Genomic DNA, 24,048 nt, shown 5'->3' with positions numbered 1-24,048 from the left:
TGATCTATATAGCCTCCACGATCCTATACGCCAAGTCTCCTACCATGGCCGACGGTGTCATCAAGTCGAGCGGCCCTCGTCCGGCCTGCGACCGCTGTCGCGGCCAGAAGCTGCGATGTGTCTGGGAGATCAGCTCGCAGCAATGTCGCCGCTGTGCCCGGGCTAAGGCCGTCTGCACCATCCCAAGAGCGCGTCCGATGGGTCGTCCGCCGCGTCAGTGTCGTGACAATTCGAGCTACTTTGGATGCGAGGACGGGCACCCGCAGTCGCTGGAGGAGGACCCCATCCTGGGCATGCAGTCGTCTGACGAGTCCATGCCTCTGGACGGGGAGAGTGGACCGCCGCGGGCGATGGGCAACGCCCTGACGGGGGAACCGCTCTGGGGGCTGGCACCATCTATCGAGGGGCACAAGACGGCGGGACTGCCCTCCCCAGATCCGTTGGAGTTTCTCAATTAGTACGTGGTGGAATCCCCTGCTGCGGTGTGGTCTGTTCTACGATGCTCACTGATGGTACGGTAGCTTTGCTGAACCCACTATGGGGGGCATCTTTTCCATGGGCCTGGAGCCCGGCAGTGGCGGATTGCACAGCACCCCCACCACCACTGCGCCGATCGCGACCTTCAACACTCCCAATCGGTCCGACCCGGGCTTGTTCATGGCCCCGACGCTCGGCCCCGATGTCGTGGCGGATGGCCACCAGCGCCCCGAGGACCATAACAAGGCGCACCAGCACGACCGGAAAGATGATTACGTGCAATGCCTGACCCAGCTCTGCCAGCTCAATGTGGCCTTGTATCAGCACCCGCTATATGCCAATCCGGGCCTGGGAAATGCATTCCATGCGCAGATGATGCGAACGCCAGCGTCCAGCGGACACAGTTCCCCGACCAGCCCGTGTCTGTCGGATCTGAAAATGGGCCGGCTCCTCTCCATGACCGTGCAGCTGAGGAACCTGGTCGCCGGGATTGCCTCGGTGGATGGCGGGAAATCGCTGGACGAGGCTCCCCATGGCGCCGACCACGTCTCCCCCGACCGATCCACGGCCCTCATAGTGCTGAGCTGCTACTCCCGGCTCGACGTCATCTACACCCGCGCCGTGGACATCTTGCGAGACGTGCAACGCCGCGGGGTTCCTTTAAGGCCGTCAGATTGTCTGATGCCCTCTCTGGCGATTGACGGGTTTTCGCTGGCATCCTGCCATGGGATCCAGCTGACGTTTATCATCCAATTGTGTGAACAGACACTAGACAGCATCCGCGAGTGCATGAGAAAATGTGGCGAAAGCCAAGATAGATAGGTCTGGGAGTGTAAGGCACAAAGCGTTGAGTATAGCAATGTATTAAACTAACAATAAGCTGCACTTTAGGAGGTTTGTGGGGTCACGTGACTTCTGAGGTCAGGTCCATGATATCAGTGTCACGCTCCTGGCTTTGTCAGGTTCTACTGCCTACCTAATTTCGCTTAAGGGAAGGTTCTGAGTAGTTAAGGTAATACCCTCAGAGGCTGGAAGATAATCCCGTGTAAGGGGTAGCCAGGAGATGATATGATTCTGTACTGGCACTTGGTTCCCTTAGGTGAAGGTACCGGGTATGTTAGAGCGGTGTTACGGACCCAACCAGGAACGGGCAGTAACACCGGTCGGCTAAGGTTAGATCTATATAAGACGTTGCCTGGATGACCTGTGGTGCAGTGGTAAAGGCAACGGACCGCTGCTGCCTTACACTATTCTATAGGGGACCTATTTTATAGATCTCTAAACTACAGTAATACTAGGGAGTCCGTGATTAGGTAGAGCTAGTTTTAATAATAAAGGACCTGGGGATGCTTAAAAGGGGATTCTAAATAGATATAGTGTTGATAATTAGTAAAAGGCTTTAGCTTATTACTATAAGGCAGAAAACGCTAAGTATGGTTATATATTAAACTAAGAATAAGTTGCACAAGGTGCAGGTGCAGCGCTGCACTTCAGGAGATTTGTGGGTCACTTGACCTCCCCAGGCCAGGTCCCTGACAGGGAGTTATGTACAAGAGCTATTCGTGACAAAACATCCTATTTCCCATGATACCGGCAGCGTATAATCCCACATAGGCGTTCTGAATGCAGCATGTACGTTAAAGGTCCAGATTCACGACCAGCTTCTGTCCACTCACGGACCCCTCTCGCAGCAGGCCATTGTCCAGTCCCAGGCCAGCGGGATGCGCGTCAGGACGACCGGATCGGCCTCGACGGAATGAGCAAACGAGCCCCAATTGGGATGGAGCAGGTTACTCCCATGCACGGAGCCACAGACGCGGTCTCCCACCATCCAGGGCCGCAGCCCGTCGCGCGTGCGCAACTCGTTGGCGTGGGTTGCCACCTCGACCACCTCGCCGGCGAAATCAATGCCGACGGACAGTCCGGTGGTCTTAACACGGAGGGGCATTTTGTGGTCGCTGGGATTGAGGGCTACCGAGTGGACCTTGACCAGAAGGGAGCGGGGAGAACATTGGGGGATCTCTTTCTTGGATTCCGCCCAGGCGCCATCGGCGGTGGTGACGATGACGGTGGTTTCCGTGCGGGATGCCATTTTCAGAAGACGTCTCAGAGGTGCGAATGGTTCATGTAATCAGGCCAATTGTTTAATGTCACCTTTTATCCTGGTGTCTTGGTATATCCCGCATATGTTGCTTGCTGAACAAGGCCGGTGATGGAACTACACGAGATCATTACTCCGCACGCCACCCTCCTGGCCAGAAGCCAAAAGCTTTGGGCTAGATCGGTGTTAGGCCTTCGGTGGCTTCATCAGCCTGTCTGTTGGTGTCCTTCGGCATTCGGCCCTTTTCCGGAGGGCGTCGCTAGTCGGACGTTCCCGATCCCGGCAGATCATCGGAATTTACGCTTGATGCTTGTTTCGTCGACAGCATTTCTGTCTTCCAGGCGACGGGTCCCGGTGCATGTGGACTGACAGTAGGCCGATCTACACGGTCTCATTAAACAGCGTGCGCAGACATTGAAGTGACAAAGCGGACGTTTCACGCGTCAATGCAATGATATTATTGTATTTAGCTATTAGAAAAGGGACTGGCAGCTGGGCATGCATTAGAGAACAGCTGAGAGGACAGGAAAATGCAACCTCCATGTCATACCGAACTTTTGATACTGTCAATTTTCTATGTATGTCGAATCCAACAAAGGCACTGCGATGGTTATACCAATCGCACGCATTAAGTTAAGCCTTTTCCGACTCCTCCGCAGGCGTATCGTGCGCTTCCTCCCCAGCTTCCTGATTCCCCGACTGCTGACCTTCTTTCTTCTCCTCCATGCCAAACTTCGTATTCAACTTGCGACGTAGCTCAATCTCCTTCTCCACAAAGGTCAAGAGGAACCCCAGAGCGGCGAAAGCGACCCCGACATACCACACCGTACGAAGAGACTAAGAAACATCATATTAGCATCGTGCATGCATAACCTCCAAAGGGATATTAAGGTCTAAGAACTTACCTGATGAAAAGCCTCGACGACCTGCGCCCTGGACGTCTGGTCCTCAATAGAATTTAAAAACTCCTGTGTCGCATACTGATAAGCCTTCCCCCCCGTCAGATACTGCGCGACGTCCGGATCCTGAATAAGAGCCGCCGCATTCTTCCGACACTGGTTATTAAAGATCGCACTGGGAATAGTAACGCCCCAGACACTCCCGAACCCTCTCGCAAAACTCCACACCCCCGTGGCTGTAGCGACCATTCCCTCGTCCAAGGGCGCCTGGACCGCCGGTAGCAAAATGGAAGCGAGGAGCCCAGCACCGATGGCACAAAGGAGCTGGAAGCACACCCAGGCACCGGGGGGCGATCCCGGTGTCAGGAGGCTGAATAGGCCGAAGGCGATTATCACGGGGATCCAGCCGACGATATGGAGGGGTTTATACCGGCCGATTTTGGACAGCAGAATACCGCCAATAATGCCGAAGGGAAGGATCCCCGCGAAGATCGGGAGGGTATCGATACCGGATCTCATGACGGATTTGCCCTGGACCGCCTGGAAGTAAATGGGAAGGAAATAGAACGCCCAGTATGTGCAGAGCGTGTGGATCATCGTCAGGATGAGCGCCACGGTAGAGGTCCGGTTGGAGACGATCTTTCGCGGAAAGGAGGGCTCCTTGACGATAGTCCATTCAACGGCAAGGAAGAGGCCGATGCCAACGAAGCCGAGGACCAGGGGAACAATGATGTGATAGGTGCCCCATTCATAGATGGTGCCGCCCCAGGTGAGGGCGAGGAGCACGGCCACAACGGCCGTAATAAACACTGCGTTACCAAAGACGTCGATGCGAGCGAGACGCTGCTTCCAGGACTGGTTGCGTTCGTAGTTGAGGCGGAGGAAGAAGAAGAGGAAGACGAAAGCCGCTGTTCCATCCATACGATCAGCACATTGTCCCTACAGCAGATGGACATTCCTCATCACTTACTCCCCCCAATCGGCAGGTTGATGTAAAAGACCCAGCGCCACGACGACCGACTCGTAATCACACCACCGATGAAGGGCCCGAGGGCCGCGCCGATGGTGGCCGCCATCTGGGTCAACGCCATGTATTTGCCCCGTTCGCGCAGGGACACGATGTCGGTCATGATAATGTTGATCATGAGGGCGATACCGCCGCCGCCTAGCCCTTGTCTTGGAGCTGTCAGTTCTTCATCCATATCCAGTAAGCCAACGAGAGGAAAGAAAAAGCACATACACCGTCCGAGCCGCAATGAGCATCCTCATCGACGAGGACCCCCCGCACAGCCCACTCCCGAGCACAAACAGAGCTACGGCCCCCAGAATCAACCATCGCCGCCCAAACACATTGCTCGCCTGCGCAAATAGTGGCAGCGTCGCAATCGACGCGAGAAAGTACGCATTCGGCACCCAGATGTAGGCATTGCCGCCCTTGAGGGTGGCGGTGATGGTGGGCAGGGCGCTGGTGATGATGGTGCCCTCGATGGCGGAGCAGAGGCCCGTCAGCGACAGGGACAAGATGATGGCCCAGAAGCGCCACGACTTGCGTAGGGGCGCCTCCGAATCCTGCGCTACTTTGGTTTCATCTTTCAGAGGGGCGACTTGGTTGTCGGTGGTGGACATGGTTAGAGTCAGGAAACCCCAAGCAATGTAATCAGAATCGGTCAATCAGTCGTCGAAAGAGGCTAGAATAGACCACAACAATGACCCTAAAACCAGAAGACTTGAGGAGAAAAAAAAAGAGAAGAGGCAGCAATGATTGGAGTTAGGGCTATTATAATGCCCCTGCTAAGAGTTCGGCCACTTTCGGCCACTTTCGGTCTCTTTAGCCCTATCACCATCCTGATTGGGAATACGTGCAGGTCGGATTAAGCAATTATTAATAATGACTGCTCAAGGCTTGTTGTTGCTCCAGAAAGGAATCGGACAGCCACACCCTCACTATGCACCGCTTCTTCAGCTACGCCCCCCATCGCCATTACTTCGAGTACAAATGGTACAACCTGGAGCTGCTGCGGCTGCTGGGCTCCGCCCCCTACGGCGGTTGTGACGCGGCCGAGTTTCTCGAGACGATGGGCCAGCTTCAACCAAACGATGCCGTGTCGTGGCAACACCAGTTCCTGGCGCTGGCAGAGCGCACGCAGGCGCTGGCCGAAGACATGCAGAAGCACGGGCACCTGGCGGCAGCCAGGAACAGCTACCTGCGGGCGAACAACTACTTCCGCTGCGCGCAGTACATGTACCCCAACATGCCTGTAAGCGAGCAACCCTACCTGCTGTCCCTGTACAAGCACAGAATCGCCAATTTCGAGCAGGCCACCAAGCTGATGAACCACGGGGTGCGCCGCGTGCACATCCCCTTCGCACCGCCCGAGCTGGACGAGAAACCTGTCCAGATGCCTGGCTGGCTGCATCTGCCGGCGGAATCACAGCGTCTGCGCGGACGCAAGACGACCCTTCTGATTTGTGTCGGAGGCGCCGACTCGACCCAGGAGGAGCTGTACTTTCTGCACGGTGCCGAGTCGCCAGCAATCGGGTACGCCTTTTTGACATTCGACGGACTGGGCCAAGGGCTGGTGCTGCGACGGGACGGAATGCGACTGCGACCCGACTGGGAGATCGTGACCAGTGCCGTACTGGACTTCCTGGAGACATACGTCCAGGCCAATCCCGACACCAACCTCGACTTGAACCACATTGCCACTACCGGTCAATCTCTCGGCGGGTATCTCGCCCTGCGCGGTGCCGCAGACGCACGCATCAAAGCCTGCATCGCAGTTGATCCCGTCTACGACCTGTGGGACTTCGCCATGTCCAAGATGCCGAAGTGGTTCATGTGGCCCTGGGAAGCAAACCACATGGGCGACGGGTTCGTGGACTTCGCCGTCCGAAAGCACGGCAACCTGGACGTGGCCACGAAGTACACGTTTGCCCAAGCACAGGACATGATCGGCAGTACGAACCCCGGCCAGCTGCTTCGCAACTTCAAGCCGTACACATTCCGCCTGCACCGGACGCGCACGGCCCGCAAGTCCGCGGGGAGCGTGAACTAACTGGAGTGGGTGCGGTGTCCGGTTCTGGTGACGGGGGCGGCGGCGGACCCGAAGCTGTTCCTGGCGGAGCAGTTTTAGAACGAGATTATGAAGAACCTGGTGAATGTGGAGGGGGGTCGGAAGAAGCTATGGATCCCCAAGGCGTTGTCAGAGGGGGGTGCGCAGGCCAAGTCGGGGGCGTGGCCGCTGCTGCAATATCGGACGTATAGGTTTTTGGATGAGGTGTTTGGCATTGATCGGGGCCGGGTGAAAAATGGGTTTCATGTTGTTTCTTAGTACCATGGACATCAATGGAAAGGTTATCTTACTCCTGCCCGTGCTATGTCTATACTTCTTAGAGCGTCTGTCGCACATGCTGGTCTATACATTGGATGAGAGAGCACGTTATGTTCTCTCACTTGTTTCAGGACCACATATCAGAGTCGGGCATCAAATATATACCGGTTGAGAGGTGGCCATCTAAGTTAAACCTGAGAATGACCTGGTAATACTTATTTCTGTCCAATAGCTATCAAAGCAACCCCCTTCAGCGCACCCGGCTCCGCTAGCGACAGCCGTCGCATCTCGTCAATCATCAACTCCCTCAGTTGTTCCCTCTGCTCGTCCGAGAAGTTCCTTATCAATGTCACCATATGCGGCATCTTCGTCAACAGCAACTCAACGAAAGTGCTATAAGACTCAAACGCCACCTCTGTCGGGACCTGGTACACTTCCACACGGCGAAACCTAGCCTGTTCCAGCTGTCCGTGCAGTCCCAGCACCGTCTCCCAGCCCTGTCGCATCGACGGGGGACTGATACCAGGGTCAATTTGCTTGAGGGGCTTCATAATCTTCAGCCATTCGGTCTCTTCCCAGGAAGAAACAGCGACGACACCATCCGGTCGCAAGACGCGCTGACACTCGCTCAGACATTTTTGGGGGTCTTTTGTCGTGAAGAACACCTATGTAGCAGTTATATCACTATCCCATACTTTATTCACCTATTCGCTGGTGAATAGAATAAGAGAGCACATACCCACCCAGCGGCAACATGACTCATTGCGTCATCCCGAATAGAGCTCAAATCCATCGCGTCGAGCACCTCAGCTCTAACCCGACCCCACAACGACTCCGGATCCTCTTGTAAAAACCTCGTTTGGCTCCGCCGGACCTGGTCAATCATGGCGGGAGCGTAATCCGAACAAGTCAGGGCACAGGAAGGGAGAATTCTAGACCCGTATTCAGCAATGGCACGAGCCATAATAGGCGCAGGCCCACAGCCACTATCCAGAATCCCGGAAGCCTGCGAAAAGGGGACACGGGCGTTGAGCTGCTCCAGCATGAGCCCGATGGGTTTTATGCTGGTGTCTTCTGTCAGGCGTTTGTAGGTGTCGGCCATGATTTTCCAATCGTCTGCCGTTGCTGTAGTTATCTTAGTGTGGTACATGAGATCTTGTTTGGTGGTCTACCTTTTGTCGCCATTATGGCGGTGTCAGTAGGATAGGAGTGAGGTGGGAAGAGAAACTACAGCTCCATGTTGAGGGCATGAGGACGATTTTGTTTTGTTAAGTACGGTAGTTGGACATTCGGTCACTTTCGGAATCAGGTCCAACATTTCCTGGACCTGGACAAATGCAAACTACCGGCAACTTTGCTAGATTTGAAGGTCGTCCTATTCGACAGGCCATTGATGCATGGATACCGAAGTCCTATGCATGCAGAAACAACTTCCATCCATATTCGGTTTCAGGTTGTGTAATACGGTGGACCACGTTATTTGGTGGCTTTATAGGACTGCTAGCATACCCGATATCATTATTTTAGAATAGAATGATACCTGATGTCGTAACTTTGATCAGTTTGCCTCGTGGAACATCGAATGCCCTCACTCGTCAACATGAAAACCGAAAATGAAATGAAGGCAGTAGTATTCGAAGGCCCATACAAAGTGGCTGTCGAACAACGGCCAATTCCTACCATCCAGGAACTGGGGGATATTATTGTCAAAGTGAAATATACCACATTATGTGGAAGGTCAGCACGTATTCTTTACTGGAAGCGTCCAACCGACCGTGCCTTCCATAACTTATATACTAAATGATCCAGTAACCTCCATATATACTGCGGAATCATACCTATCCTATGGGACCAGTTCTAATGAAGGCATATTACAACAAGGTCATTGACCCTATCGGAGTATCATCGGTCAGTCGGGCGCAGCGGGTGGGGCAGAGCACGTACATTACAAGAATATTCATCAGATTCAGTTTAAATTTCGCCAGCGGATTCCCCAAGCAGTATATTTCAAACGTAAAAGATTTGAATAATATTACCGCCAGTTTACATGGGTGGTGGACATTTTTTTTTTTAACGCCCGGCGGCTAAGCCGAAAGGGCAACTATCACTGATCTACTATACATGTCCAAATATATATGCCCTGTCTCCTCGGAGCCCATGCATGATTACGCTCAATTTATGTCATATCAGCTGTCAGTATCGTAGCGGGTCCTCGTGGGTTAGTAATTTTGTTGGTAGACTAGCTTGAAGGCGCTTCTCCAAGTGTTCAACATCCTATTCTCGGCAATTGAAACGCGTCTACCGCCTCTGGCACAAGGTGGTTGTTGTAGGTTAGTTTGGGGAGAGTATCACTGGTGTTGGTTGAAATAGTTAAACAGCTTCGAGTCGGCCCGTGGCCATTGCAAACCGTATTGAGGCTCGTACCGCTTCTTTGCCATACGGTACAGGAACCGAGCAGCTTCCCGATACCGGTAAACTTTATCGACAATATTTATGAAACTTTGTCTGGTGGATGGATCCATATAAGTATTTGGTATTATGTCAATAATGTACTGAAAAGGTTTGATCTGCTTAATCTGATGAATACTCTCCACGAGTTTTAACAGTCGTTCGATGACCTGATGTCGAGACCATGAGTCAGCATGCTTCCTCGCCTCCTTGGCCCTTTTTATTAACGAATCGACGGCTTCTGAAAGGTTCCTATCGTTTTATTTACTCTGGTCGGCTTGTGTGAGTGCTCTAATTAGCTCCTGAAGAGAATCCTTGAATGATCTCTTCGCTTTTTACCGTCCGGAAGGCGCCAGTCGCAGTCGGGAAAGTATGCGAGATGAACACATCGAGACTGCAACATAGAAGATCTGGTTTTTGACACGAAGGGTGTCACCTGGCCATGACACTGTTAGTAATTAGAGAAGCTAGCTGAATTCTACTTACCGGTAGACACTTGTGCGAGGAGTGTAAAGATCTCATCAAAAACTTGCTGAGCATGAAGCAATACATCGTTCCCATCAGAAACTCGAGCCTTATTAACCGCAAAGATCACGTTTAAAATGCCCCTGGTTTGATCTTCCTCAATGCACACTGCGGGGATGTAATCGGCATTTTCTCGAACATGCGCAAGGAAAGCTAGTGTACTTGCTGGTCTAGCGCAGTTATTGTGGTTTAGATCAGATGGTTGACTGTCTGGTCTAGGTCCTGCTTGGATTGGATCCTTGGACGTGGGTCAATAAATCTTATTATTGTTCGAGCTACTTCGGTCCAGTCTGCTCGGCCATACGCCCTTCTCGGTTTGAGGTTTCTGGTCTGCTCTGGTTGGAGACTCTATCTCGAGTATGTGCCCCGATGGTCCGGCCAAAATAAGTTTTGTTGTGCGATTGCCTTGCTCCATTTGTTCTTGGATAGTTCGCTGAATTTCTGTCAGGATTTCGTGATTACTGCTCGTTTCAAATGCGTCGTGTGTCGCGATTGGTTGGATGTAAATCGAGAACACTAGATATTGAAGTTCTGGAGTCCAAATCTTGATGGCTACCACATCTGGGTGACCACACTGGATTTGATGGTGTGATGATGTGGAGATCCTCCGGTTGACATAGAGGAGGCTGCGAAATTGAGGTGTTTCAGGTTGTGTAGGTCGGTAGAATCGCCATGCGCTGTAGTTAACATGGGTGTAGTATGCTGTCTTTAGATTCTGACTTGGAAATTCAGATGTATATTAAGTTGACTGTTCCTTACTTATTTCTCGAGTGTAAAGCTGTGAAACAAATATGGCTGCTTAGACCACAAAAAGCACGAACACGCTGGATGCGTCATAGACAGGATATTTCTATGCACTTCTCCCATACTTCGGTACTTGCCGTATCACGTCTTGGACCTCCATGAGCCATCGTAAAATACCGGAAAATCCGGATAGAAGTCTCAAGACGGGGCTCAGTCTCCAAGTACCCAAGCTCCGCCCATATAGTCCGAGTGTGTGCTTGGGTAAGATACCTGTCATACCTACAGCTTACCAGCCACTCTCGCCTGCTTCAACTGATGCAGCTCAAAAACCTCCCGATCCAGACCCTCGGCAGGCCCATCAACCGCCAACCCCGGCACAACTTGATTGATCGACAGCGGGTTGACAGGGCCAGCTTTTACCCCCAACTCCGTCTGCCACTGCACAAGCTGCGCAGACGAACTCGCATACACGATCCGTCCCAGCCCCGCGTACGCGTGAGTAGTCGAGCACATGGGACAGTGCTCACCCGACGTGTAGACTGTCGCGGCAGCGCGGTCAGCGGGCGCCATGTGCTTCTGCGCCCAGACAGCCAGGGTAAATTCCGGGTGCAGGGTGACATCCCCTTCGGTCGTGTCCCGGTTGCGGTCCTCGCGGAGGACTTTGCCTTTTGCATCTACGAGCACGGAGCCGAATGGAGCGTCGCCTGCGTCGAGCGCTTCGCGGGCGAGCTCCACACAGCGACGCAGGTAGCTGATATCGGTGCTCGATAGCATTTTGCTTCACTGTCTGGGACGTCGAGGACTTTGCACCTGGAGTATAGATGTATTTGCAGACAGGCGAACAGCTCTTCACAAAAGTGGAGCTTGAATGTGTAAGAACTGGGTGTTGATAATCAATGTGGATTGTGGTTGCTTAACGGATTGTGACGTGGGGAGTGGAAGCGAAAAACGCGGGGGAGATTACAAATGGCCCTGCGGCTCGGGATGCTGTCACGTACTAGAGCAGTACAACAGGGTCTGTATAGTGATTCAGAATGAAGATGGGTTGTTCTACCTGTCATCTATAAAAAGGGGGGATATATGCCAGATGAATGTCGAATTGATTTCCAATCAGTCGGAATTGCAACGGAACAAATTCCGTACACGAGGGAGGCCCTTATCATTCGAGAAGCAAGTCAGAAGACTTGTACAGTAATGTGGGAAATCGATGTAGGGATCTTGGCAGGATGACTCGGAATAATCATACGAATAATGAATTCAGCTATCTGATCGGTCCGATTTGATCATTCAATCGTATGATGAAATGACGCGTTTACAATGATCCGCCGTGGAGCGAGGCGATGGAACCACTGATTAATCAGTTCCCTGCAACACTTAGTTAACTAACGTATTTCCCGGGTGAGCGGACCACCCCAACGAGCGGGCCAGCTAGTATTCCAATTTCCACATCCAATCTCTTTTTTATGCCTAAATATCTCTACAACAAATAATTTGGATGAGTTGATAATTAAAATATATTATAAGTACTATAATAATACTATATTAACTTTTATAAGTAGACTCCTCTCATATTTCGAGATATAATAGAATACTGCTGTATTTTTTGGTAATATCAAATAATTATGTAGTATATAGTTAACAATAATACTAAGATTATAAAAAGACATATGTATCTGTTTCCCTGTGTCTATTTCTATCTTTTGAAGAACAAACTACCCGGCATCTACGCCCGACGCTTAGCCCGGACATAAAAGTTCAACAGCCGAATCAGCTGAAACTCAGGGTCATAATCGATCGCTTCCAAGCCCTCACGCACAAACTCGTACCGACTCACCAGCTCCGACAACAAGACCTTCACTTCCAGCAAGGCAAAGTTAAACCCGATACACCCGCGCGGGCCCGTCGCGAACGGGATATACGCACACCGATGCCGACTCTTAACCTCCTCTGTGCTCCAGCGGTCCGGGTCAAACCGGAATGGATCCCTCCAGACGTTCGGGTTCGTGTGGATAGCATACAGCGCCGGCACGGTGACACTATCCGGCGGCAAACGGTACCCGCCGGGCAAGACGACATCCGTCTTGGTAGTGCGACCCGGCTGAAACGAGGCGTTGTGCAACCGCTGCGTCTCCTTGACGAAGCTGTCCAGATAGGGCAAGCCGTGCGCCAGATCCGGGTTCCATTTCGTCTTGTTGCGTTCCCCATTCGGGCCGACGATCCCATACTTCACCAGCTCCTGGTACAGACGGTCCTGGGTGCCTTCATACGTGACTAGGCAGTATATCAACCATGACATGAGCGTCGACGTCGTCGTGAACCCGGCCCCCGTGATGATCAGCATGTTGCTGAGCAGAAGGCTCTCGGGGAACCGTTCCCCCTTGTCATCCACCGCATGCAGCAGGTACACGACGAAGCAGGACGCTTTCAGCGCGGCTTCATTCATAGGCGCATCTGCCATCCCCGACCCGGCCACCTGGTCCACGGCCTCCTGCAGCAGCGAGTATACCGTTCGCTGAACCTCGCGGAGTCGAGCGGGATCCCCGAACGGCAGATGACGATACCATTCGCCCCGGGCGGTGATCTTTTTATTCAACGACAGCAGATTGGCAATATTCGTAACGATCGGATGCAACGGACTATCGACCTCCTCGAAGTGTTTGAAATCCTGATCCAGCGCAAACGAGCCAATGGTCTGCGACGCCAGTTTCAGCATATACTGGTACACATTCCAGGACTCGTCGCGGACATCCAATTCATCGAAGATCGGCAATGACTTGCGCACACAACTCTGCATCAGCCCCGTGTAGTGTCGTACTGCCCGAGATCCCATCGACGGCGGAAGATACTTGTGCGCGAGTCGCCAGTTCTCGGTTTCTGTGTCGCCGATGAATATCGCGCTGTTGTCCTTGATGCCCCAGAGGGGATGCTCGGCGTTGATTTTCTTCGTCATGTATGCGGACTCGATCAGCGTCACGGACGCTACCAGGGGGTCGTCTGTCAGGTACATTGTTTTGCCCATGTTGGTCGTCTTGATGACGGGTCCGTATTTGCGGAATAGTCGGTAGTGGTTGCCCAGGTGGTCTGGGAAGATCTCGTAGAAGCTGCCGACGACGGGGAGGCCGGTTGGTCCTTGAGGAGATTGGACGGCATTGCCGTCAATACGAAGGCCGATGGGAGAGGAGACGACGGCCGTGATGTCGGGGACGGTGGTGAGGGTTTCGGTGTGGGTGTGGAAGGAAATGCCTGGCTAGTTGTGAGCTGTGTTGGGTGACTTAATGGGGAGAAAGACGTACCGGTTGGTTGGGCAACGTGGAAGATGCTTCCGACTGCTCGCTGCAGGTCCTCGAATTTCCAGCTGTCGTCGATACTCACGGTTTGAGCGGAGGCGATGTCATTGCCAACGAGGTAGAACTGACACTGCATGGTGGATTCTGTGTGTTTGGACTCAGCAACAAAACGCCAACACGGATTCTATGATTTTATATCTTAAGTTTGCTACATCTATCTTGTAAATCGCCTGCAGCTCCGAGTATCCGACAGTGAAATGGCTCTCCGGTGCTGCTCCGTTGCTGCTCCGGATGTCGCGCGAACTTCGGCCGCGGGATGCCGGCCCGGGATGGATCGCTTGACGAACAAACAACATCTGGGATATAAATAATATAGACACCGTGTCTGTCTGCTTTGATGTGCAGACTTGATGAACAGGGTCAGAATGTCGTACACTCTTGAGCAGGTCAAAAAGCACTGCAAGCCAGACGATGTCTGATCGTGCTGCATAACAAGGGTTTGTACTGTCTCAATTCTGCACTTGGCGAGGCCACATCTGATTCGATGACTTTTAGTCTACGATATCACTAAATACCTCGAGGATCACCCCAGCGGCAGTGCTATTCTGCTCGAAGTCGCTGGTACCGATGCCACCGATGCCTTTGAAGAAGTCGGCCACTCCGACGAGGCCCGCGAGCAGCTGGAGCAATTCTACTTGGGAGATCTCCCGGCTGAGGTACCTTCACTGCTGATTGTGATAAAATTTCACAGTATACTAATGTGAACTAGGAACAAACTGAGGTGATCGAGGTCTATCGTCCCACCTACCAACAAGTCTCCCAGGCCGCCGCCGTGAACCTACACAGACCCTCCTTCTGGACAAAAGTCCTGCGCGCCGTCACCAAACTCGGTCTGACCGGCCTCGTTGGAACTGCGGCCGTGACAATCTACCAGCATGACCTCGCTCCTCAAGCCCTATAGATCCTGCGCAACTCCACCGGCAGCGGCACGAGCTACAACGGATCCTTCTGGACCGGCGCCGGTATTGCTACCATCAGCCAGCTCACGATAACCTGCAGCTTCGGTCTCTGGCTCTCCTCCAAGCTCGACGTCCAGCAAGAATTCACCCACTATACACCCCGTCGCGCAACCCACGCCGCATCCCTCATTCCCCTCCGACACACCAGCAGCAGCACCCCAGCATCCCCTCCCATCCTCCACCCCAAGACCTGACACTCTCTCCCCCTACTCCAGAAAATCGAAATCACCCCCAACGTGTACCGCCTCGTCTTCTCTCTCCCAAACCCCACCGACACGCTCTCCCTCCCAATAGGCCAACACATCACCGTCCAGGCGCAAATCAACACTCAAACCATCTCCCGCTCCTACACCCCGATCTCCTCCCCCAACGATGCAGGCCAACTAACACTGCTCGTGAAAACCTACCCCAACGGCAAAATGACCTCGCACATGGCCTCGCTCACCCCGGGCTCATGTCTTTCCTTCCGCGGCCCCAAAGGCGCAATGAAATACACCCGCAACCTCGCCAGCACGATCAACATGATCGCCGGCGGTACTGGCATCACACCGATGTATCCGGTCTTACGAGCCGCATGTACGGACCCCCTCGACGGGACGAAAATCAACCTTCTCTATGCGAATAACACCGAGCGGGATATTCTTCTTCGTGAGAACCTTGATGCCCTGGTGGGCTTGTATCCGGATCAACTCAATGTGCGATATGTGCTTAGCCAGCCGGATGATAACAGCAAGAGCAAATGGACTGGCTATCGGGGATTCTTGGACGAGGATATGATGAAGAGGGAGTTTTCGGGGCCGGCGAAGGAGAATCGAGTGTTTTTGTGTGGTCCGCCGGGGATGATTGAGGCTATGAAGAAGACGTTGGGGGGCTTGGGGTGGACGGTTCCTGGGGGGTTGGTGGCGAGAGGGGAGGATCAGGTTTTTGTTTTTTGAGAGTGTGTGTTTGTTAGTATAGGCACTGGTTGAGATTATGTCAAGGGGAGGAGATTTAGAGTAGATTGTATTGATTGGATTAGAATAGAAGATATGCTTTGTCGTTAAGTCATCTCGTTGAATATGACAGCTATATACAATAACCAGGATTCTACCCAAACCCACCCAAACCAGCAAAAGAAGACAACTCAGGCAGGACAAGATAGAATGAACTAGCATATAGTTAGTATTCCATGCTTTTGTAAATACACTCACTAGCTAACTCACTAACTAACTAGTACCCTAATTGCATCCTTCCAACAAGAGAAATAACCTGTTCTTAGCTGAAGCTTGTTTGCAGGGAAGTATATCCGTATTTTAAACCAGGCAGGCAAGAAGCTTATGCTGCGACGTCATATCCCGGCTTTCTTTCTTTTTTTGATTTTCTACTATTTTGGAATTGAATAAAGTTTATTTTTGCAGATGACGTTTAGGACAACAAATGCTGTGTCATTTTCATTAGAATGGTATAACTGGGCAGATAGATAGATAGATTGATTGATTGATTGAGACATGGATAAATCGGCACTGATCAATAAATAGATTCCGCTCCTCTCCGCTCCGATCTCCCTCAGTGCTGTATCGGAAGTGTCTCCGAGCCATTCCGAGGTGTATGTGAAGCCTCCGAATCCGAGATCTCTCCTTGGGAAAGGTAGAATTGATGTCATTCGGATATCGGAATTTGCGTCTTTATTCTTTTCTAATTTGAATTTGTATAGTTACGTGTAAAGCTTGGACGAAGGTTGTGGGTAGTTTGTTTGTTTGGTACTTCCGACTTCTCCGTATCTAAAGGCAGGTTTTGGTTTGGTGGGAGTGAGTATAAATATTAGGTAGGACCCCGTGTTTGAGTATGTTCGGTCTGGCAAGCTTGTTCTATCTCTTTTCTTTAATTACTTTATATGGATACAAAGCGGTTTGCTTAACCTATTTTCTTATTATTCCTTCCTCTCAGGTGATATTGTTCGGTCATTGGCATAACATATCATATCATACTTTTACTTCATATACCTCTGTTTGAGGTAGTACCACCTACTTTACGCCACCAAAGCCTTCGTCCTTTAAAATCAACACCCTTTACCAAAATGAAATCCATCACTACTCCCCGGCCCGTCACCGTCCTCGGCGCGGGAGTTCTAGGCCGTCGCATCGCCGCCGTCTTCCTCGCTGCCGGATATAGAGTGCATACCTACGATCCATGTGCGGAGTCCCTTCTCGCCGCGACGGAGTATATCGATACTCACATCTCGGAGTTCATGGCGCTTGTTCCGTCAACTGCGTCCAAGATGAATACAGATGCAGGATCGGATTCGGATTCGGATCTGCATACGCATAAAGGTGCTAATGGACATACGTTTACATGTACTCATACGTATACGAATGGGGCTGTCAACAGGGCTGTCAATGGAAATGGAACAACCAAGGCAGAGCCAAAGCCTGGTCAGCACGATACATTTACGGATCTTCGCGCTGCAGTGACAGACGCATGGCTGGTCATCGAAGCGGTTCCGGAAGTGCTGGATCTCAAGACGAAGCTTTTCGGGGAGGTGGATGACTACGCGGCATCGGACTGCATGATTGTCTCCAATAGCAGCTCGTACAAGTCGCGGCTGATGCTGGGGGAGGTGAGTGACGAGCGCAAGAAACGGGTCGCGAATATGCATTTCATGATGCCGCCGGGCATACGGACGGTGGAGTTGATGACGTGCGGAGAGACTGAGATGGGGATGTTGGAGAAGCTGAAGGATGTGTTGAAGGGGTGTGGCATGCTTCCGGTGATTGTGGGAAGGGAATGCACTGGGTGAGTTTCTCTCTTTTTCTTTTCCTTCGTCTGGCGGAGGGTTCATGGTTACGAGAGTCACGGTGTTAATATTTGCCAGATTCGTCTTCAATCGCCTCTGGGCGGCCATCAAGCGCGAAATCCTAAACATCCTCGCTGAACAGGTCAGCACTCCCGCCGAGATCGACATGCTCTGGGAGAACATTTTCCTGAATCCTCGAAGCCAGCCGTGTCGATTGATGGATCTGATCGGATTGGATACGGTGGCTTTCATCGAGGACAACTACATCCAGGAGCGCGGACTGGATAGTCGGCCTGTGGACTGGTTGAGAGAGAAGTATATCGATTCGGGTCGGTTGGGACTGAAGAGTCACAAGGGGGGACTGTATCCTCATTCTGACCCTGCTTCCTCAACCGAGGTCGAGAAGAAACTGAACGGCATGAAGACCAATGGTGCGAAGGCGAATGGATTCAAAGACAATAGCGCCCAAGCCAACGGAGTCGACCCAGAAATTGTATACGTCCTCGATGTCGGCTTCGGCACAAATAATGATCTCTCTACCTTCAACTCCGTGGGACAGATTCTGCGTTACTCGCCTGCAACGGGAAAGAGGGTCCCGATTGTGCAAGGTCAATCCCTACCCGATGGGATCGACATCTCGCGGAAGACGGACCGAATCTTCTGGACGAGTATGGGCCGCGCCACACATACCCGCGACGGAGCGGTGTATTCGGCCAACCTGGACGGGACGGACATCAAGGCGCTGCTTCCGCCGGGGAGCGTGCACACGCCCAAGCAGCTCATGGTGGAGGAGAGCACGGAGATGCTGTACTTCTGCGACCGCGAGGGCATGAGCGTGCACCGCGTGCGCTTCGACGGAACCGCCCACGAGACCCTGATTCAGGCGGGACCCACGACAAAGAAGAACCCCAACGAACCGGTCGACATGACCCGATGGTGCGTTGGAATTGCCATCGATATCACTCGTGGATACATATACTGGACGCAAAAGGGTCCGAGTAAAGGAGGGCAGGGGCGGATCTTCCGAGCGGGAGTGGAGATTCCCGCGGGCCAGACGGCGGAGTCACGTTCCGACATCGAGTTGTTGCTGTCGGGTCTGCCCGATCCGATTGATTTGGAATTGGATGCGCGCACGCAGACCCTGTACTGGACAGATCGGGGAGAACATCCTGTCGGGTGCTCTTTGAATCGGCTGGATGTGAGTGGGAAGGTTGACCCAGCAGATCGCGTCATCTTGGCAAGACATTTCAACGAACCCATTGGATTGAAGCTGGCAGGTCAAGACCGAGTGTACGTGGCAGACCTCGGGGGGCGAGTTTATTGCGTGGAGCAAGGGAAGAAGAGGGTGATATGGGAGGACGAGGGGAGTTATACGGGGATAGCGATCTATTGATTTATTGATTTGTGCGGGGGGGAGAGGGAAGCAGATGATGATAAATCAATAGTCGATAAGCTGGTAGACGAACGGACGAATGGAAGTTGAAAGAACAGAATGCCAATGAAAGACGGTGACTATCAAGGATGCACTTCGTACTTTGGTCTTGGTAGAGTCGACCATCACATGCCCTTCTTCACCCGTCCCTGCAGAAGCATGCATCATGCAGTGCAGCTCCCACGAGCATGCCAAGTTCCTTTTTTCTATCACATTACATCATGGATTTACTATATTCCAACCTCTCCTTCTCCCCTTAGCCTCTACGGAGTACTTCCTAGTCTCGCCTCTCGACTCTCGTCTCTCAGCCAACCTGCTCAGTGCTCACTCCCTTATTACCAATCCACTTCCCGGTACCCAATCATGCCGATCAACCTGACAAGTGGATGCACCTTCACCGGAACGCAGTCGGTGGATTCCCCAGCAATCCGGCCTCCTGATATTGGCTAAGTCAGGCTAGAGAATTACTACAGCAAGTTAGCGATCTTCCTGCTAGGAAAGAAGCCGAGGAGAAAGGACCAAGCAGCCGCGCAGCGCTAACAAAATCTCGAGACCGGAGCGGCGGAGACCGTGGCAGGTGGAGCCTGCCGCCAATTTAGAGCGATGTTAGGACCAGGCAGACGAATGTCTCCACTACTCCTGGGAATAAGAAATTTTGCCTCTAGAGAGCTGGTGCCTCCTTTTTGCCCGCAATGGCAAGTTGGCTGGAACTTTTGTTTGCTTAAATCCTGAGGGATCATTTTTATTGTTCCTGACCGTCAAGATCTTGGCGTGAGGGTGATGGTACGTGTGCATCGCCCTTCGTCCCCTAAGTGAAGCTTTCTAATAATAGTTTAGCGAGATAAACTCGTCGGTAGTTCAGGTGCCGAAGGACAATCCCAATTCTAACCTTCCACGGCCTTTTCCCCATGCCCGTTAGCTTTTTAATTTATTTATTTCTAAAAACAATCGGGAAGCCCAATGTCAATCACCGGTAGTGTCAGGATCAACATGGTGCGGTTGTTGCCAAACAGCGATCCTTTCCCACTTGTTCTAGTCTACCATAATTTCACGGTGGTGCCCTGCCTTGGTCACGACGTCAGTGCGAATAGTTTTTGGTTCGTAGTGGGTCCCAGGAGATTACCTGACCCATTGTTCCCCTTGTCCTCCCTGCTCGTCTAGAGTTAACGACTTAGTCTATGGTGGCTTGCATTTGGTGGTTCAAGTTGGCGTCTGTCAGATGCAGGTCTGTCAGACAACAGTACGAGACAAGAGCGGCCCCCGAGTCGCGCAAGCAAACAACGGGATTGTTCAAGGGGATCTATCAACCGAGACCGGAGCACCAGGGGGCCCCTAGTTCTCATGTTCAGCGTACGGAGTACTCGACCAGATCAACCTCCCAATTGAAATCCGACAAGGCTGGCCTGGATGCGAAGCGATCAACCCGATCAAAGGAGACTAGCCCATCACTTTCCACTTTAGTCCACGGCACGGTCTGGAAGCCCGAGTTGGCGTCGTTCATCTTCCCTCCACAGTAAGGAGGCCGACGCGAATCAAGTCTGGCTGTTCTCCTACTCATGTCAGAACAAACCCCGGCCAGTCAGAACTCACCTCCGTATAAATTCTCCGGAGTCGAGGCCCCATCGCGTAATGGAGGGGAATTTAGTTTATTTGATTTTTTTCCCTTCTTCTTGGGACGTTTGATTCTTTATCCGACGGTTCCCCCTTCCCCCCCAGTAGGAAACTTTTGGAACCCTTGAAAGTTGAAACCCTTAGGGAACACCAAAATCCCAGTCAATCATGCGTTTCCATCGGGGGCTATTACTTTATGGGTTCCTTCTAATTACTCTGGTGGTCTGTTCGGCCGCCAAAGACCCCGATCTTTATTCTTTTCCTCAGTGTGCGGTATGTTTCCGTTCCATCGTGTGATGGTTAATATATTTCTAACCTTGGCGATTGAAGCTGTCCTGTGGAGAGCAAGGTAATTGTGCGCCGGGCGATACAAGATGCGCCTGCTCAGATCGGGTGTTCGAGGGGTCGTTAGAGACCTGCGTAACAGCGAACTGTACCATTAAGGAGCAGTTTGGTAGGTTTTCTTTTTCTTCAATTTCGTGGCACGGACTGAGGCTCATCAATACAGTCACCAAACGACTTCGTTCCAAAGAATGCGGCTTTTCGGAACATGAGGGTCGGCCTGCCATAGATCCGGCGACTCTAATACCACTTATTCTCTCCTCGTCTCTCTTTATCTGCCGTATATTCGCTAAGATTATCCATCTTGGCGGAGGCTGGGGATGGGACGACACTACCATTACCATTTCCTATGTGCGTTTTGCTGTCAATGTTGCTCACTTTCTCTGCTAATGGTTCATAGGCTTTGGCGTTGGAGTTATTCATTGTCAACATCTACAGTGAGTCCTCGGCCCCCAAATTTTATTTTGGAATCCACACTGACCAACCCTAGTGATCCATCATGGCTTTGGCATGAACATGTGGGACATCATTCCCTTCAGCAATATTACCATGGTTTATAAGGTGATTCTATCTCTAAAAAGGTTGCCGCAACGCATTCTAAAATTGTAACAGCTGTTTTACGCCTTCGTTCTCAGCTACAAAGTTCAAATCTCCCTCGCCAAAATTTCCGTCTGTCTTTTCCTGCTGCGAATCTTCCAATCCGCCGTCTTCCGCCACGTCACGTACATCGTCATCGGTCTGAATGCTGCCATCGCCGTGTCCTGGGTCATGAGCGACTCCCTGCAATGTATGCCCGTGAATATGGCCTGGAATGGCTGGGCGGGTGAGGAAGAGGGGAAATGCATCGACTTCATCACGGCGACGTTGACCAACGCACTGGTGAACATTTTTGTGGATTTCGCCATGGTCGCTGCACCTGTCTATGAGATCACGAAGTTGCAGTTATCCAAGAAGAAGAAGATTGGAGTGGGACTGATGTTTGCGATGGGATTGCTGTAGGTATCCTCGCCCCATTCGTGACGAACCATCTTCTAACTCAGGAACAGGTTAACCATCGTTGCAATCATTCGAGTCATCGTCTTCTGGAACAACCGCTGGTCCGACAACCAGACAGGTGCCGTCACCCTTCTTCCTCCTCAATTCTAAGGCCACCACACTAACAGTACCAATAGCACAACTCCAACCCATTGTCCACTGGTCCGTCATCGAAGTCCAAATCGCCGTTCTCTGCGCCTGTCTCCCCGCTACCCGCGCTCTTGTCGGTCACTTCATGCCCGACCTTATCAGCGTATACGGCAAGAAATCGTACGCCACGCACGGCGCCCCGCTGAGCAGCAACGCCTACCCGCCCGCTTCAAACGCCAAGGGCGAGATCGCCAAGACGATGACCTACTCGGTGAACTATACATCGAGGGCACAGCGCGACGACTCGGGAAGCTCAGTTGAGCTAGTCGAGGTTGACCAGGAGAATTTGGAAGGGGGAAAGGTAGGCGGAAGAAACGGAGGGAGTAGAGTATAATGACTCTACACCTCTGATTTGCGGGATTTCTTTTGTATACTATTATGGGTGGGTTTTTTCTATTGCATATACCTTTTTGTGCATTACGGTATACCTTTTGGGGTAGCTATCTCATTTTTTCTTTTGTTGACTCATTTGGGTGGAGTGTTGTTTTATACCTACTGCTTCTGTATGCATACTTAATCCTATATAGACCTATATACTAACATAATCACGAATTTGATACATGAAACCAAAACTGGAGGAAATCGAATGATAAATACAAAAGAAGCGCGATGCATTGTTTATAGATATCAATGAGTGAAGAGACAAATCATCCCTGATAATCGAGTAAAATTTGCATTTTTTGTTAGTATCTACTTGAGCTCAATTTCACCTTCGATTCAAATATCAAAATCGAAAACAAATTTCAATAACCTCAACGTATGAAATTGACCCCTTCCACAACAGCCCATCACACAGTCCTAGGAACTACATAGAGAGAAAAATTCAAATATAGATAACCAAGCCCATTTTCTCGCTTTCTGAACGGACAAATAGACACATCTACTTACAAATTACCCAGCGCCACAGGAATACGAACATCAACGAACAGTCAGACAGGGACCATCCCACTAGCCTAAAAAAAATATTCAAAAAATCACAATAGACCAACGAACCCTTAGCAGAATACTAATAGCCGACGGAAGACCCAGCATCAAGGAGAAGAAAGATCTACAGCACTATAGGTCTTCTGGAAGTGCACTACGCCAAATTTACCTAGGGGGTCGGCACTTAATGCTTGGCGGGAAATCAATAACCAGCTTAGTTAGAGTGGTCTAATTTAGACAATAAAAAAGCAAACAGGCTCCATCGTTCTTTGGGTTAAGGAGCTGGGTTCTCCAGGGGAAAGGAGCGGTGAATGAATTAGGTTGGTAGGTACGGATTGTTAGATTTGATTGGCTTGGGTGTATACGTACATACATAGGTATACTATTGGATATATAGGGTGGAGAAATAGGGGTGTTGATATCTGTTGGGCATGATTCAGGATAGGAATTAGCTAGCTGTGTACAGAGTTTTAAGGATTATGAAATTTTATATTATTGATAGAATTGGATGATTGGATGGTGAACGTGTTCAAAAGTTACTTGTTGATTTGTATACCACTTTAGGGTTAGAATCTGATTTGACCCAATGTTTTATTGGACTACCACACACATAACCATTCTGCGTTTGTAGACAACAAACGTATCAGTGGTTACCGCTTACAATTAGAGACTACATGACTATGAAAGAAGTCTGAACAAAAGAAACCACAATGCTTTGATGAGACTTTCAACATTTCAGAGGAATCTTTCGGTATTAGAGCGAATGTTTCAGCAAATAGCTACATTGCTATCTACTATATAAAGACAGGAAACTGATAACAGAGAAGTGATCACCATCTTCTTCTTCTTCTTCTTCTTCTTCTTCTTCTTCATCTTCTTCTTCGTCTTCTTCTTCGTCTTCTTCTTCGTCTTCTTCTTCGTCTTCTTCTTCGTCTTCTTCTTCGTCTTC

General features: G+C 51.2%; 12 protein-coding genes across 12 annotated transcripts; 6 read left to right on the top strand and 6 right to left on the bottom strand.

Annotated features, from left to right (window-relative positions):
• Positions 1–44: 44 nt before the first annotated feature.
• KD926_000607 (Zn(II)2Cys6 transcription factor domain-containing protein) lies at positions 45–1,299 on the top strand (the record flags this gene model as incomplete). The annotated part of the gene is made up of 2 exons (XM_053104407.1): positions 45–457; positions 522–1,299. 2 exons carry the CDS (start codon positions 45–47, stop codon positions 1,297–1,299), a joined length of 1,191 nt encoding a protein of 396 aa, XP_052952301.1.
• Positions 1,300–2,149: 850 nt separating this feature from the next.
• Positions 2,150–2,569, bottom strand: KD926_000606 (alcohol dehydrogenase; the record flags this gene model as incomplete). Its single annotated transcript, XM_053104406.1, has 1 exon — positions 2,150–2,569. One exon carries the CDS (start codon positions 2,567–2,569, stop codon positions 2,150–2,152), a length of 420 nt encoding a protein of 139 aa, XP_052952300.1.
• A 642-nt stretch (positions 2,570–3,211) lies between these two features.
• Positions 3,212–5,103, bottom strand: KD926_000605 (major facilitator superfamily MFS_1; the record flags this gene model as incomplete). Its single annotated transcript, XM_053104405.1, has 4 exons — positions 3,212–3,415; positions 3,484–4,385; positions 4,448–4,653; positions 4,718–5,103. 4 exons carry the CDS (start codon positions 5,101–5,103, stop codon positions 3,212–3,214), a joined length of 1,698 nt encoding a protein of 565 aa, XP_052952299.1.
• Positions 5,104–5,423: 320 nt separating this feature from the next.
• KD926_000604 (alpha/beta hydrolase family protein) lies at positions 5,424–6,533 on the top strand (the record flags this gene model as incomplete). Its single annotated transcript, XM_053104404.1, has 1 exon — positions 5,424–6,533. One exon carries the CDS (start codon positions 5,424–5,426, stop codon positions 6,531–6,533), a length of 1,110 nt encoding a protein of 369 aa, XP_052952298.1.
• A 491-nt stretch (positions 6,534–7,024) lies between these two features.
• Positions 7,025–7,994, bottom strand: KD926_000603 (class I SAM-dependent methyltransferase; the record flags this gene model as incomplete). The annotated part of the gene is made up of 3 exons (XM_053104403.1): positions 7,025–7,474; positions 7,549–7,934; positions 7,982–7,994. 3 exons carry the CDS (start codon positions 7,992–7,994, stop codon positions 7,025–7,027), a joined length of 849 nt encoding a protein of 282 aa, XP_052952297.1.
• Positions 7,995–9,592: 1,598 nt separating this feature from the next.
• Positions 9,593–11,300, bottom strand: KD926_000602 (nucleoside deaminase; the record flags this gene model as incomplete). Its single annotated transcript, XM_053104401.1, has 4 exons — positions 9,593–9,693; positions 9,744–9,935; positions 10,062–10,484; positions 10,817–11,300. The coding sequence occupies 4 exons, from the start codon at positions 11,298–11,300 to the stop codon at positions 9,593–9,595; spliced, it is 1,200 nt and encodes a 399-aa protein (XP_052952296.1).
• Positions 11,301–12,249: 949 nt separating this feature from the next.
• Positions 12,250–13,949, bottom strand: KD926_000601 (cytochrome P450; the record flags this gene model as incomplete). The annotated part of the gene is made up of 2 exons (XM_053104400.1): positions 12,250–13,769; positions 13,820–13,949. 2 exons carry the CDS (start codon positions 13,947–13,949, stop codon positions 12,250–12,252), a joined length of 1,650 nt encoding a protein of 549 aa, XP_052952295.1.
• A 321-nt stretch (positions 13,950–14,270) lies between these two features.
• Positions 14,271–15,026, top strand: KD926_000600 (cytochrome b5-like heme/steroid binding domain-containing protein; the record flags this gene model as incomplete). Its single annotated transcript, XM_053104399.1, has 4 exons — positions 14,271–14,310; positions 14,369–14,529; positions 14,583–14,717; positions 14,775–15,026. The coding sequence occupies 4 exons, from the start codon at positions 14,271–14,273 to the stop codon at positions 15,024–15,026; spliced, it is 588 nt and encodes a 195-aa protein (XP_052952294.1).
• A 225-nt stretch (positions 15,027–15,251) lies between these two features.
• Positions 15,252–15,767, top strand: KD926_000599 (cytochrome b5 reductase family protein; the record flags this gene model as incomplete). Its single annotated transcript, XM_053104398.1, has 1 exon — positions 15,252–15,767. One exon carries the CDS (start codon positions 15,252–15,254, stop codon positions 15,765–15,767), a length of 516 nt encoding a protein of 171 aa, XP_052952293.1.
• A 1,121-nt stretch (positions 15,768–16,888) lies between these two features.
• On the top strand, positions 16,889–18,998 carry KD926_000598 (NAD(P)-binding protein; the record flags this gene model as incomplete). The annotated part of the gene is made up of 2 exons (XM_053104397.1): positions 16,889–17,604; positions 17,684–18,998. 2 exons carry the CDS (start codon positions 16,889–16,891, stop codon positions 18,996–18,998), a joined length of 2,031 nt encoding a protein of 676 aa, XP_052952292.1.
• Positions 18,999–20,816: 1,818 nt separating this feature from the next.
• KD926_000597 (CFEM domain-containing protein) lies at positions 20,817–22,509 on the top strand (the record flags this gene model as incomplete). Its single annotated transcript, XM_053104396.1, has 8 exons — positions 20,817–20,921; positions 20,979–21,102; positions 21,157–21,341; positions 21,391–21,427; positions 21,481–21,551; positions 21,603–21,985; positions 22,037–22,104; positions 22,163–22,509. The coding sequence occupies 8 exons, from the start codon at positions 20,817–20,819 to the stop codon at positions 22,507–22,509; spliced, it is 1,320 nt and encodes a 439-aa protein (XP_052952291.1).
• A 1,377-nt stretch (positions 22,510–23,886) lies between these two features.
• KD926_000596 (uncharacterized protein) lies at positions 23,887–24,048 on the bottom strand (the record flags this gene model as incomplete). Its single annotated transcript, XM_053104395.1, has 1 exon — positions 23,887–24,048. A coding segment is annotated over one exon (162 nt), but the record flags the coding sequence as incomplete, so codon positions are not given.

The sequence above is a fragment of the Aspergillus affinis genome (assembly GCF_023601865.1).
Source record: "Aspergillus affinis strain CMG 70 chromosome Unknown NODE_111_length_120642_cov_87_870800, whole genome shotgun sequence".
NCBI classification, from domain to species: Eukaryota; Fungi; Ascomycota; class Eurotiomycetes; order Eurotiales; family Aspergillaceae; genus Aspergillus; species Aspergillus affinis.
This window is presented reverse-complemented; position numbering and strand designations above follow the sequence as displayed.